The sequence below is a fragment of the Aegilops tauschii genome, chromosome 5 (genome assembly GCF_002575655.3).
Source record: "Aegilops tauschii subsp. strangulata cultivar AL8/78 chromosome 5, Aet v6.0, whole genome shotgun sequence".
Taxonomy (NCBI): Eukaryota; Viridiplantae; Streptophyta; class Magnoliopsida; order Poales; family Poaceae; genus Aegilops; species Aegilops tauschii.
Genome location: NC_053039.3, coordinates 201,757,280 through 201,771,716, shown reverse-complemented (window position 1 = coordinate 201,771,716; position 14,437 = coordinate 201,757,280). Strand labels below are relative to the sequence as shown.

Genomic DNA, 14,437 nt, shown 5'->3' with positions numbered 1-14,437 from the left:
ACCATACTTCTGCTACTCCAAAACTTATGAAAATTTAGGAACATGTGAGAAATTTGTATATTAATCTCCTGCAAAAATAATAAACTCAAAAGCACCCTTCTGTTAAAAATGAGAATTATTTTCATGAGTGCAAAAGTTTCTGTTTTTCAGCAAGATCAAATCAACTATCACCCAACATGATCCCAAAGGCTTTACTTGGCACTTTATTGAAACAAAACCTATAAAACATGACTACTACAGTAGCATAATCATGTGAACACACAAAAACAGTAGGTAAAAGTGTTGGGTTGTCTCCCAGCAAGCGCTTTTCTTTTATGGCTTTTAAGCTAGGCATGATGATTTCAATGATGCTCGCATAAAAGATAAGAATTGAAACATAAGGAGAGCGCCATGAAGCATATGACTAGCACATTTAGGTCTAACCCACTTCCTATGCATAGGGATTTTGTGAGCAAACAACTTATGGGAACAAGAATCAACTAGCATAGGAAGCCAAAATAAGTGTAACTTCAAAACAATCAACACGTAGAAAAGAAACTTGATATTGTTGAGGTATGAAAGGGCATAAGTTCCTTTCTCATAATAATTTTCAGAGGCATCATGAATGGATTCAACAATATAACTATCACATACATCACTCTTTTCATGATGCACAAGCATAGAAAATTTATTACTCTTTATGGCATACATGTCATCATAATAATTATCATAGATAGCAACTTTATTGTCATAGTCAATTGAAACCTCTTCCAAAATAGTGGATGTATCACTAAATAAATTCATGACCTCTCAAAATCCACTTTCATCAATATTGTAATAAGATTCAACACCCTCCAAAATAGTGGGATCACTACTACCTAAAGTTGACACTCTTCCAAACCCACTTTCATCAATGTAATTAGCATAAATAGGAGGCATGCTATCATCATAATAAATTTTCTTATCAAAAGTAGAAGGAATCAAAGGATAATATTCATTAAGCAAAGCATCCCCAGCTTAGGACAAGCATTATTTCCAGCAAATAAATCTTCGAACATATCATACTCATTAAACATAGCATCCCCAAGCTTGTGGTTTTGCATATCATCACAATTGTTCTTATCAATAGCATGAATGGCACCAATAGTATAGCAAAGATTATTATCATATTCTTCCAAGCAAGTGCTAAAAAGATTTTCAAGATCATAAGGGATATTGTTGTCTTCCCAATCATAATCATCACAACAAGCAATAGGCATAACAAAATCATCATCAATATCATCATCCTCCATCAACATATTTGATTCACTTTCATGAGGCACAATGGTGATGGGAGCAACATTATTTGGGAGAGATACCTTTTTACCTCGGTTCTTTCTTCTTTTCTTCTTCTTCACCACACCATGTGTGGGTTTAATTAATTTTTTCAAGCTTCTTGTTGAAGAGATTGATTGGATAGGAAGCTCCTCCTCCTTCCCTGATTCATCATAATAAACACTAGGAGGGTACTGGGAATTTTTTTCCCTTTCATTAGTACTCTCTTCATACTCCATTTGTTTTCTTGTCTTTAGGTAGTTGGCAATATAAGGATTCTCAATGCAATTTACCAAACAAAACATATAAATTTCTTCTAGATCAAAATCAAGAAATCTCTCGAGATTAAATCTTGGAATACCCTTAGTTATACGTTTCATTTCTTCATACCCCAAAAGAAGACTAAGCTCTTTATGATGCTCAAGGGTAATCAAGTTATCACAATTTTTGGACACGATTTGATCATGAAAGAATTTGCATTGGAGATTTAAATGACCATGTTCATTGCAAAGTTCACAAGGATGGCGAAAAAATTAAATCTTTTAGCACAATCATCTAGCCTCTCTAGCAACTTTTTTGTTTCTAAATACTTATGCTTCTTACAAAATCTATCTTCCCTTTTTGGTGTGCAGTTGCACTCCCAATTCACTCCGCAAAAAGTGGCATGCTTATAAGAAACATTTTTGTCATGACTGGTGCAATCATCATTGGCATTTTGGATACTCAGAGAATTCATACTAACAACATTGCAATCATGCTCATCATTCAAATATTTTGTGCCAAGCATTTTATTGACTTCTTCTTCTAAAAATTGAGCACAATTTTCCGAACCATCATTTTCAAAAAAGATATTATAAAGATGATCAATAATAGGATGCAACCTAAAATCCATTTTTTTGTAGTTTTCTTTTTATAACCAAACTAGTGATAAAACAAGAAACTAAAAGATTCAATTGCAAGATCTAAAGATATACCTTCAAGCACTCACCTCCCCGGCAACGACGCCAGAAAAGAGCTTGATGTGTACTACGTAAATTTATTCTTGTAGACACGTGTTGGGCCTCCAAGCGCAGAGTTTTGTAGGACAGTAGCAATTTTCCCTCAAGTGGATGACCCAAGGTTTATCAATCCGTGAGAGGTGTAGGATGAAGATGGTCTCTCTCCAACGACCCTGCAACCAAATACAAGAAATCTCTTGTGTCCCCAACAGACCCAATACAATGGCAAATTGTATAGGTGCACTAGTTCGGCGAAGAGGTGGTGATAAAAGTGTAATATGGATGGTAGAAATATATTTTTATAATCTGAATAAATAAAAACAGAAAGGTAGCAAATAGTAAACAGGCACAAAAACGGTGTTGCAATGCTTGAAAATGAGGCCTAGGGTCCGTACTTTCACTAGTGTAACCTCTCAACAGTGTTAACATAGCTGGATCATATGATTATCCCTCAACGTGCAATAAAGAATCACTCCCGAGTTCCTATTAGCAGAGAACAAAAGATAGAAATTGTTTGTAGGGTACGAAACCACCTCAAAGCTATTCTTTCCGTTCAATATATTCAAGAGTTCGTACTAAAATAACACAAAGCTATTCTTTCCATTTGATCTATTCTAGAGTTCGTACTAAAATAACACCAAAGCAAATTCATATTCATAATACTCAATCCACACAAAGAACTACGAGGAGACCCCAAAGTTTCTATCGGAGCAAAGATAATAAAAACATGCATCAACCCCTATGCATAGATTACCCCAATATCACCGCGGGAATCCGCGAGTTGATTGCCATAACGTATGTCAAGTGAATCAATATGATACCCCATTATCACCTCAAGCATTCATACCGCAAGACATACATCATGTGTTCTGAACATTCAATCCGACATGACAAAACTTCAAAGGGTAAAGATTCAATTCATCACAATAAGAGTATAGAGGGGAGAAACATCATATGATCCATATATATTAACAAAGCCCATGATATAGATCACGAGAGAGAGAGAGAGAGAGATTAAACACATAGCTACTGGTACAAACCCTCAGCCCCGAGGGTGGACTACTCCCTCCATCATGGTGGCCGCCGGGATGATGAAGATGGCCACCGGAGATGATTCCCCCCTCCGGCAGGGTGCCGGAACGGGGTCTAGATTGGTTTTTGGTGGATACATAGGCCTGCGGCGGTGGAACTTCTGATCTAGGTTAACCCCGAAGGGTTTCAGAATATTTGGGAATTTATAGTGCAAAGCGGGGTGCGGGAGGCCACCAAGGTGGGCCCAACCCACCTGGGCGCGCCAGGCCCCCCTGGTGCGCCGTGATGGGTTGTGCCCCCCTCGGGGCACCCCCCCAGGTGCAGCTCTGGCCCATTGGGTTCCTTCTGGTCCAAAAAAATCTTCGTAAAGTTTCATTGCGTTTGGACTCCGTTTGATATTGATTTCCTGCGATGTAAAAAACAAGCAAAAAACAGCAACTGGTACTGTGCACTGGGTCAATAGGTTAGTCCCAAAAAATGATATAAAGTTGCTATAAAATGATTGTAAAACACCCAAGAAAGATTATATAATAGCATGAATACTTCATAAATTATAGTTACGTTGGAGACGTATCAATACGTCTCCAATGTATCTATAATTTTTTATTGTTCCATGCTATTATATTATCTGTTTTGGATGTTTATATGCATTAATATGCTATTTTATATTTTTTTGGGACTAACATATTAACCTAGAGCCTAGTGCCAGTTTCAGTTTTTTTCGTTGTTTTTGAGTTTCGCAGAAAAGGAATACCAAACGGAGTCCAAACGAAATGAAACCTTCATGATGATTTTTCTTAGACCAGAAGACAACCGGGAGACTTGGAGATGAAGTCGGTGGAGCCACGAGGCGGCCACAAGGACAGAGGGCGCGCCCCCGCCCTTGTGTGCCCCTCGTGACCCTCCTGGCCTAATTCTTTCTCCTATATATTCCCAAATATCCCCAAACCACTAGAGGCATCCACGAAAACACTTTTCCAGCGCCGCAACCTTTTGTACCCGTGAGATCCCATCTAGTGACCTTTTCCGGCACCCTGCCGGAGGGGGATTCGATCAAGGAGGGCTTCTACATCAACTCTATTGCCCTTCCGATGAAGCGTGCGTAGTTACCACAGACCTACGGGTCCATAGCTAGTAGCTAAATGGCTTCTTCCCTCTCTTTGATTCTCAATACCATGTTGTCCTCGATGTTCTTGGAGATCTATTCGATGTAATACTTTTCCGCGGTGTGTTTGCCGAGATCCGATGAATTGTGGGTTTATGATCAACTTATCTATGAATATTATTTGAATCTTCTCTGAATTCTTTTAAGCATGATTTGATATCTTTGTAATTCTCTTCGAACTATCGGTTTGGTTTGGCCAACTAGATTGGTTTTTCTTCCAATGGGAGAAGTGCTTAGCTTTGGGTTCAATCTTGCGGTGTCCTTTCCTAGTGACAGTACCGCAACGCACGTATTGTATTGTTGCCATCGAGGATAAAAAGATGGGGTTTTCATCATATTGCTTGAGTTAATTCCTCTACATCATGTCATCTTACTTAATGCGTTACTCCGTTCTTTATGAACTTAATACTCTAGATGCATGCTGGATAGCGGTCTATGTGTGGAGTAATAGTAGTAGATGTAGGATCGTTTCGGTCTACTTGACACAGACGTGATGCCTATATTCATGATCATTGCCTTAGATATCGTCATAACTTTGCGCTTGTCTCGGCAGTAATTTGTTCACCCACCATATTATTTGCTATCTTGAGAGAGGCCTCTAGTGAAACCTATGGCCCTCGGGTCTATTTTCCATCATATAAGTTTCTATTTTGCATCATATTTGTTTCTGATCTACTATTTTTGCAATATTTTACTTTCTGATCTATATACCAAAAATACCAAAAATATTTACTTTACTGTTTATCTATCTCTATCAGATCTCACTTTTGCAAGTAACAGTGAAGGGATTGACAACCCCTTTATCGCGTTGGGTGCAAGTTCTTTAATTGTTTGTGCAGGTATTAGGTGATTTGTGTGTTGTCTCCTGCTGGATTGATACCTTGGTTCTCAAACTGAGGGAAATACTTATCTCTACTTTGTTGCATCACCCTTTGCTCTTCAAGGGAAAACCCAACGCAAGCTCAAGAAGTAGCACCCCCCGGCGCGAACTTCCTAGCGTGCACCGTCGCAGCCCCGTCGACCACAGGGACCACATCCCAATGAGGGGTCGGGGCCGGGAGCCCAGGATCTGAATCAGAGTCCCTCTCGTCGCCGTCAAGGGCCCAGAACCTGTTGCCTATCCGGATGGGAGAGTAGGGGGGAGGAAGGAAGGAGAGGAGGGAGCCGTCGGAGAGCCACGCCTAGGGGACACGGAGACGGGGACGACCAGCGACCTGGGAGCACCGATAGGAGCTGGAGCCACGGGGAAGAGGTAGGAGGGGGACGGGTGCGAGGAAGGCGGACGGGGGGAGAGGGAGAGGGGAGCCATCCGTTTGGTTTGGAGTCAATCATTGCACTAATAGGTGGGTCAGTGTAGATCACTGCATTTTGCCCCACGATTCATACTATCAGGTCAGGTTCGGGTATATCCACGGATACATAATTATGTCCATGCCCCGCCCATGAATATCCGGATCGGGTTCGGGTGCTGTCCATGGATGTAAAAACGTACTCAAACCCTATCCATTCGGGTCGGGTATCCGCGGGTATCCATGTCCATGGAAAAAATTGCCATCCTTAGTTGTATCCTCGGGAGGGGCTCGGCGGAAGATGGATCTACTCCAAAGAACTCAAAACATGGTAAATAAAATCATGAAGAAGACCTCCAGGTAGGTCATCGAGAAGTACTAAAGAAGTACTTAAGTTAAAGATTCATATTGCTGGGAAGCTACCTTCTCCGTAAGGTGTTTTCCACTTCACCAGCGAGCTCCAGGCCGACAAGTTTCGGACCGACAGGCCCAAGTTCCCTCCAACACTTTGCCGCACCTACCTGCTAGGATTTTGCCAACAGGTGGCGGGCGCACAGGTGGTTAGGTAGAGCTTGTCGGGGCACGTGGCGATCCACCGCCAGAAGATCAACTTTATTGACACCCCGTGCAGGGGCGTGTCGCGGTAATAAAAAGTAGCTGGGCTGACGGTATAGGTGTAGCAGCGCTCCCATGCAGGCATCTGTCCCAGTATGACACCTAATAGCGCATTTAATTCGTTTGTCATATGCCGTCAGTGTTTGGCACGTTAACCCCGTAGCCACTATTCCCCCCTGTAAATGACTGTTTTGCCACTGTGATGACCCCTTTCACCTAGTATAAAAGAAGGGCCATGGCAACCTTTACAAGGGTTGAAAACCTGCCTATTTGTAGTAGCTTAGTAGCACCTCCCGAGCATCTTGCTGGCAAGGTTGTGCTCTGTGTAAACACAGGACTCAAATACTCATAAATGCACCAAGCAGGAGTAGGGTTTTACGCACAGTGCGGCCCGAACATGGGTAAAAAGCTCGAGTTCTTTCATGGTTGTTGTTGCTCTTTGTGTGCTACGTGCCCTCGCCGAACGTAGAAGGGGTTCTCGGCCCCATAGATTGTCGTATGCCGACACGTGTCAATAATGTTCGTCACAGCTTCTATCCACATCTACCCTCCGAACATGAAAAATATATTTATTTCGCCAATTGCAAGAATTGCACCAACTAAAAGAAGGATTGGTGGACGGATTAAGAAATCTTTAGCTAGTAGTTGTGCATGCACTCGGGACGAGAGGGCTCTCGTTCTCTATAATTGGAGTCGATGTACATTAATAAAGCCGATTGATCGATCGAGACTGGCTGCACAATTCCTTTAACTTTGCTATAATTATTCATCCCCCTTTTCCTTTGTATTTCTACTAGAGTTTTTATGAGGAAAGGGAGTGACGATGAAGTAGGCGCATCTGGTGGGCTATATATATGTGGTGGCTCCTGCCGAAGCACGCACTCAGTGAGTCATAGAGAAAGAGTGACAAGGAGTGGAGGAGCATAGAGGGGAAGACACGAGAGAGATGGAAATGGAGAGGAGATCAGTAGTGTATGATTCTGAAGGAGGTGATGATCATGAGAGGCAAGGTACGTATGCGATCCTAACTTGTGTGATTAATTCAATCAAGTCTTGCATGCTGTCGATCATAAGGACTTGATGTTGTGATTGTGAGCCAATGGAACATGCAAGTAGTAATTAGCTAGTTAGACCTCACTGTCATGACATGGCATGTGCGTAGAGGACGAACAATAGGGAGGCTTTTCTTTTGTTTCCTTTTAGCAGTGATAATATGTGCATCAGTCTGAATCTACAACATTGGCATCCTGGCTGCAGGGACGGTGTGGACGGCGACGTCGCACATCGTGGCGGCGGTGGTCGGCTCCGGCGTGCTGGCACTGGCGTGGACGGTGGCGCAGCTGGGGTGGGTGGTGGGCCCACTCGTCCTCTTGGGCTTCTCCTGCGTTACCTACTACACCTCTACCCTCCTGGCCAACTGCTACCGCTACCCGGACCCCGTCTCCGGCGCCGTCAACCGGGAGTACATCGACGCCGTCCGGTGCTACCTCGGTAACTAATCGACGTAGTTACATATTAATCTCAAAGCTCAAAGCTAACCCGTGCATGGCTGATGGATTAATAATGAACTGTTGAAGGCCGGAAGAACGTGCTGCTCTGCGGGTGCGCGCAGTACGTGAACCTGTGGGGCACGCTTGTGGGCTATACCATCACGGCAAGCACCAGCATGGTGTAAGTACACTAGACTCTTTATCTTCTTTCTTTTTGCAAGCACTAGAATGGACTATGATTAGTTAGCCCAGCAAATTGAGATTGATTTGGGCGTGACGCATGCATAAATAACGCATCCCCTGGAGGCCGGAGAGGGAATCCGTTGGCATTCTCGCATAAGATTGCACTGCACGCATGCACGCTGCACGCTATGCGCGTGACACCACCACCAGCTTGTTGGTGGATCCGTCACGGTTGCACACACCTGCACGTATCTCGTGTGACATCAACACACCTGCACTGGTAGCTCTATCTATCTTTTTTTTTTTTTGAGCATATGCCGCCGCGGCCTCCGGATGTCATCTTTGAGCCTAAAAATTCCAAGCTTGCCGTGGCATCTACGATCGAGAGGGTTTCAACACTAGCTAGGTGCGTAACCGTATGGGGGTTTTGCTTTTGCTTTTTAAATCTGATTAATTCATTCTTTCTTTTTTAGTTGAGTTGTTAATTCATTCTTTCGATAAAAAAGTAGAGTACTAGATGATGTCCATTATAAAACTATACTACCTCTGTACCAAATTATAAGACATTTTTGCAGATTTTTGCACAGCATAAACGTGCTGTATTTTAATACGGAGGCAGTAGTAATTCATTCATCCAGAATTTATTTTTTGGGTTAACATTCATCCAGATTTTAAATGATAAATATGCATGTATGTAGCGCGGTGAAGCGAGTCAACTGCTTCCACCGGTCGGGTTTCAGCACGACGGGATGCAACTCGTCGGGGAGCACGTACATGGTGCTGTTCGGCCTAATGCAGCTGCTGCTCTCCCAGCTTCCCAGCCTCCACAACATCGCCTGGCTCTCCGTCGTCGCCGTCGCCACCTCCTTCGGCTACTCCTTCATCAGCCTCGGCCTCTGCGCCGCCAAGTGGGCCTCCCATGGCGACGTGCGCGGCACCCTCGCCGGCGCCAGCGTCGACGCGCCCCGTGACAAGGCCTTCAACGTCCTCCTGGCCCTCGGCAACATCGCCTTCTCCTACACCTTCGCCGACGTGCTCATCGAGATCCAGGACACTCTCAAATCTCCTCCCGCGGAGAACAAGACCATGAAGCGCGCGTCGCTCTACGGCCTCAGCATGACCACCGTCTTCTACCTCCTCCTGGGCTGCACCGGCTACGCCGCCTTCGGCAACGATGCCCCCGGGAACATCCTCACGGGTCTGGCCTTCTACGAGCCCTACTGGCTCGTCGACGTCGCCAACGTGTGCGTCATCGTGCACCTCGCGGGCGCCTACCAGGTGTTCGCTCAGCCCATCTTCGCGAGGCTGGAGAGCTACGTGGCGTGCCGGTGGCCGGACGCCAAGATCATCAACGCCACCTACTATGTGCGCGTGCCGGGCCGGCCGTCTTCGTCGGTGCCGGTGGCGCCGCTCAAGCTGGTGTTGCGCACCGTCATCATCATGTTCACCACGCTGGTGGCGATGCTGCTGCCCTTTTTCAACGCCGTGCTGGGGCTCATCGGCGCGCTAGGCTTCTGGCCGCTGTCCGTCTACTTCCCTGTCAGCATGCATATCGCGAGACTCAAGATCAGGCGCGGCGAGGGGCGGTGGTACTGGCTGCAGGCCATGAGCTTCGTCTGCCTCCTCATCTCCCTCGCCGCAAGCATCGGGTCCGTGCAGGACATCGTGCACAACCTCAAGACCGCCACCCCCTTCTAGAATGTCGACTGATAATTAACGAGTACTCCATATTTGTAGTCGACGGATTATTAACTCGACTGATCTGAGGGACCCATGCAAAGGTGGCCTCACTTCTCCTTTTTGGCGTTAATTTGATTGATCGATCGATCGATCGATCAAGTGCATCCTTTTTTCTTGCTGTTGATTCCAACTTTGCAATAGTACCTACGTAGCTTGCAATTGTCCTATCAAGTAATGCAAGATCGACTAAATAATGGGTCTACGTCTAGAAAACAGGCAACTGAAAACAAAACAAATATCTGTCATTTTTGTTTTGGGCCGTGAGATTTTCCTTTTTTCCCTTTTTGAACAGAAATGACTGGAAATGAACAAACCTTCAATTGCATTTGTCATCCGCATCGTTGCTAACTTTGTTGGGGGGAAATGTGCCCAGTTCTTTTGTTAGATAATAACGAGATAAAACGAGACACGAGAGCACAAGGATTTTTACGTGGAAACCTTTGCGGGAGAAAACCATGGACGCACGAAGGCGCAATCACTGTGAGGAGGAGTATTACAAGCACGAGACGACAGACCGTCTGAGGTGCGACTACATGGGGTATATAAGAAGGCAATACATGAGAGTCCTTAAAGGACAAGTAACGAGTTGTACTCGTACGCGTCGACGTCAACGCAAAGGCCCACACAGGTGTACTACGTCTAGTCCAACATGGTATAATTTGGATCACAATTTAACAATCTCCACCTTGATCCAAATTCCCTCAAGTAGTCGAAGAAAGTAAATAACTCCATTCAAATCAGCATAAACACCTTGTGCGTCAAAAGTCCATAGGACTAGTGAGAAATACCAACTAAGCCTGAGCAAAGCTCAAATTTATTGGTCGGAACTGGCTTTGTCATCATATCAGCAGGATTATCATGAGTACTTATCTTGCATACCTTCAAATCGCCTTCAGCAACAACATCTCGAATATAATGAAATTTGACATCAATGTGTTTTGTTCTCTCATGATACATTGGATTCTTTGCAAGATATAAGCAATTTGACTGTCAGAAAATATGGTAGGGCAAGATGAATCTCCACAAAGCTCAGTGTACAAACCTCTCAACCAAATAGCTTCTTTGCATGCCTCAAAAATAGCCATATACTCGGCAACAGTAGTGGAACAAGCCACAATAGACTGCAAAGTTGCTCTCTAACTCACAGCACAACCAGCAATGGTGAAAACATAACCTGTGAGTGATCTTCTCTTATCCAAATCACCAGCAAAATCAGAATCAACAAAACCAACAAGTCCATCTCTAGATTTCCCAAACTGTAAATAACCATTAGAAGTACCTCGCAGGTATCTGAAAATCCACTGAACTGCTTTCCAATGCTCTTTTCCAGGATTAGCCATGTATCTACTGACAACACTCAATGCATAAGATAAATCCGGACGGGAACAAACCATGGCATACATAAGTGAACCAACTAAACTCGAATAGGGAACTCTAGACATGTACTCAATATCTGCATCTGACTTAGGACATAAGGCTGATGATAACTTGAAGTGTGCAGCTAACGGAGTACTTACTAGCTTGGCATTATGCATATTAAAATGACGAAAAACTTTATCAATATATCCTCTCTGACTTAGATATACTTTTCCAGACGGTCTATCTCTGGATATTTCCATGCCAAGTATTTTCTTTGCTGCACCCAAATCCTTCATCTCAAATTCATTACTCAATTGCTTCTTTAGTTCATTAATATCTGACATACTCTTTGCAGCAATAAGCATATCATCAACATAAAGGAGCAAATAAATAGTTGAACCATTGATAGTTTTCAAATAGACACAACTATCATAATTAGACCTTTTGAAACCTTGAGAGAGCATAAAGGTGTCAAATCTCTTGTACCACTGTCGAGGGGATTGCTTCAATCCATAAAGAGATTTCTTTAACTTACAGACAAGCTTTTCTTTTCCAGGGATAACAAAACCTTCAGGTTGTTCCATATAAATATCCTCTTCTAATTCTCCATGTAAGAATGCAGTTTTAACATCCAATTGCTCAAGCTCAAAATCATTCATGGCAACAATACTAAGTAAAGTGCGAATAGAGCTATGCTTCACAACAGGAGAAAAGACTTCGTTATAGTCAATACCTGGAATCTGACTGTAACCTTTAGCAACTAACCTTGCTTTATATCTTGTCTCATCATTAGGAGAAACACCTTCTTTCCTCTTGAAAACCCACTTGCAATGAATATGTTTCTTCCCTCTAGGTAATTTTACTAAATCCCAAGTGCCATTCTTTTCAAGTGATTCCATCTCATCATGCATAGTGGTCATCCACTTATTACTATCAGCAGAAATAATAGCCTCGGAATATGAAGAAGGTTCAGCATTACCTTCAATTTCTTCTGCAACAGACAAAGCAAAAGAAACAATATTGCACTCTTCAATTAACCTGTCAGGTTTATTAATACCCCGCCCAACTCTGTCACGTGCAAGATTCCAACTGGGCGGAACAATAGGCTGATTTGGAGTGGGAGTGACATGATCATCATTAACGATGGGTTCATCATGTGCATCAACAATTTCATTACCAGATGTATCACCTGAATCAATAACATGCTCCACCTGAACAGTAGACTCCTGAACAATAGGCTGCTGTTCACTCTCAACGGGAACATTAGTAGATGAAACACCATGTAACATAGCAGATTCATTAAAGATAACGTTTCTGCTAAAAACAACCTTCTGGGTTTCAGGATTCCACAATTTAAAACCTTTAACACCAGACTTATAACCAAGAAAGATTCACTTAACAGCCCTAGGCTCCAACTTTCCATTATCAACATGACCATAAGCAGTGCAACCAAAAACTCTCAGCTGTGAATAATCAGCAGGTGAACCGGACCATACCTCAATTGGAGTTTTCTTATTAAGATCAATAGATGGTGAACGGTTAATGAGATAACAAGCAATGGAAGCGGCCTCAGCCCAAAAACGCCTATGCAAACCTGCATTGGACAACATGCAACAGGCTCTGGAATAATGGTCTTCTTCATACGCTCAGCAACACCGTTTTGTTGAGGAGTATAAGGAACGGTGTAATGTCTGACAATGCCTTCAGACTTGCAATAATTCTTAAATTGCTTAGAACAGAATTCCATACCATTATCAGTGCAAAGTATTTTTACCTTCTTTTCAGTTTGTCTCTCAATCATAATCTTCCACTCCTTAAAAGCTGAGAATGCTTCATATTTATGCGTCAAGAAATAAGGCCAAACTTTTCTCGAATAATCATCAATAATAGTCAGCATGTAACTAGCACCACCCAGTGACTTCTTGCGAGATGGTCCCCATAAATCAGAATGGACATAATCAAGAATACCTTCGGTTGTATGAGTCGAAGTGTTGAACTTCACCCTCTTGTGCTTGCCGAAGATACAATGCTCACAAAATTTCAATTTACCAGGTTCATATCCATCAAGAAGACCTCTCTTATTTAACTCTGGCAAACCAAGTTCACTCATATGTCCAAGACGCATATGCCAAAGGTTAGCAGCAACACAACCAGAATTCTTTGAAATAACTGGAGTAGCGTTACCTGAAACGGTAGAACCTCGAAGGTAATAAAGACCATTGGTCGAACTCAAGTCACCTTTCATCACAGTAAGGGAACATTTGGTGACTTTCAAAACACTATCTCCACCTGAATACTTGTACCCCTTTGCATCAAGGGCACTCATAGAAATAAGATTTCTCTTCATCTTCGGAATATACCGAACATCTGTCAAAGTTCTGATTATGCCATCAAACATCTTGATTCGAATAGAACCTATGCCTTCAATCTTGCATGGTGAATTATCAAAACCCAAAACGGAACCAGCAGCAGTAGTAGAATCAAAAAGATTAAACCAATCTCTACGTGGGCACATGTGAAAAGTACATGCAGTATCAAGTACCCACTCATCATTGGTCTCAGCACATCCAGCAATAATGACAAGAGCATCATCGGAACTATCATCATGAGCAACGTTAGCAGAATTTTCACCTTGTTTGTTACCTTTTCTCTTTTCCTTGTTCTGCAACTTGAAACACTCTGAGATGTCATGCCCGTCTCTCTTGCAATATCTGCAATATTTCTTGTCTCTGGATTGCGACCGGCCCCTGTGGCCGTTCTTACTTTTGCCTCTGTTTCCATTATTGGAGTTCTTCTCCTTTGTCCTGCCACGAACAGATAATCCCTCGGCTTGGGATGAACTCGAACCATCATGAGGCACCATTAATTCCATCTTCTCCTTAGACTTCAAAGCTTCATAAACTTCGTTAAGTGTGAGAGTATCACGACTGTATAATATGGTGTCTCTAAAATTTGTATAAGAACTTGGCAGTGAACAAAGTAACATTAAAGCAGTATCTTCCTCTTCATACTTAACCTCCATTGCAGCTAGATCAGATATGATCTCTTTAAATTCAGAAATATGATTCAAAACATTACCTCCCTCGGGTAACCTGTGCAAGAATAATTTTTGCTTCAGATGCATCTTGCTGGTGAGATCTTTAGTCATGCAAATCCCTTCCAGCTTTAACCATAGAGCGGCGGCAGTTTTCTCGCTCAAAACTTCCTGCAAAATATTATTATGCAAATGGAGTTGAATTTGTGACAAAGCCTTACAATCAATTCTTTTCTCCT

General features: G+C 43.0%; 1 protein-coding gene across 1 annotated transcript; it reads left to right on the top strand.

Moving 5' to 3' along the window:
- The first annotated feature begins 7,214 nt into the window (after nucleotides 1-7,214).
- On the top strand, nucleotides 7,215-9,974 carry LOC109748649 (amino acid permease 6). The gene is made up of 4 exons (XM_020307676.4): nucleotides 7,215-7,402; nucleotides 7,650-7,883; nucleotides 7,970-8,063; nucleotides 8,764-9,974. Exons 1-4 carry the CDS (start codon nucleotides 7,339-7,341, stop codon nucleotides 9,761-9,763), a joined length of 1,392 nt encoding a protein of 463 aa, XP_020163265.1. The 5' UTR covers nucleotides 7,215-7,338; the 3' UTR covers nucleotides 9,764-9,974.
- Nucleotides 9,975-14,437: the final 4,463 nt, after the last annotated feature.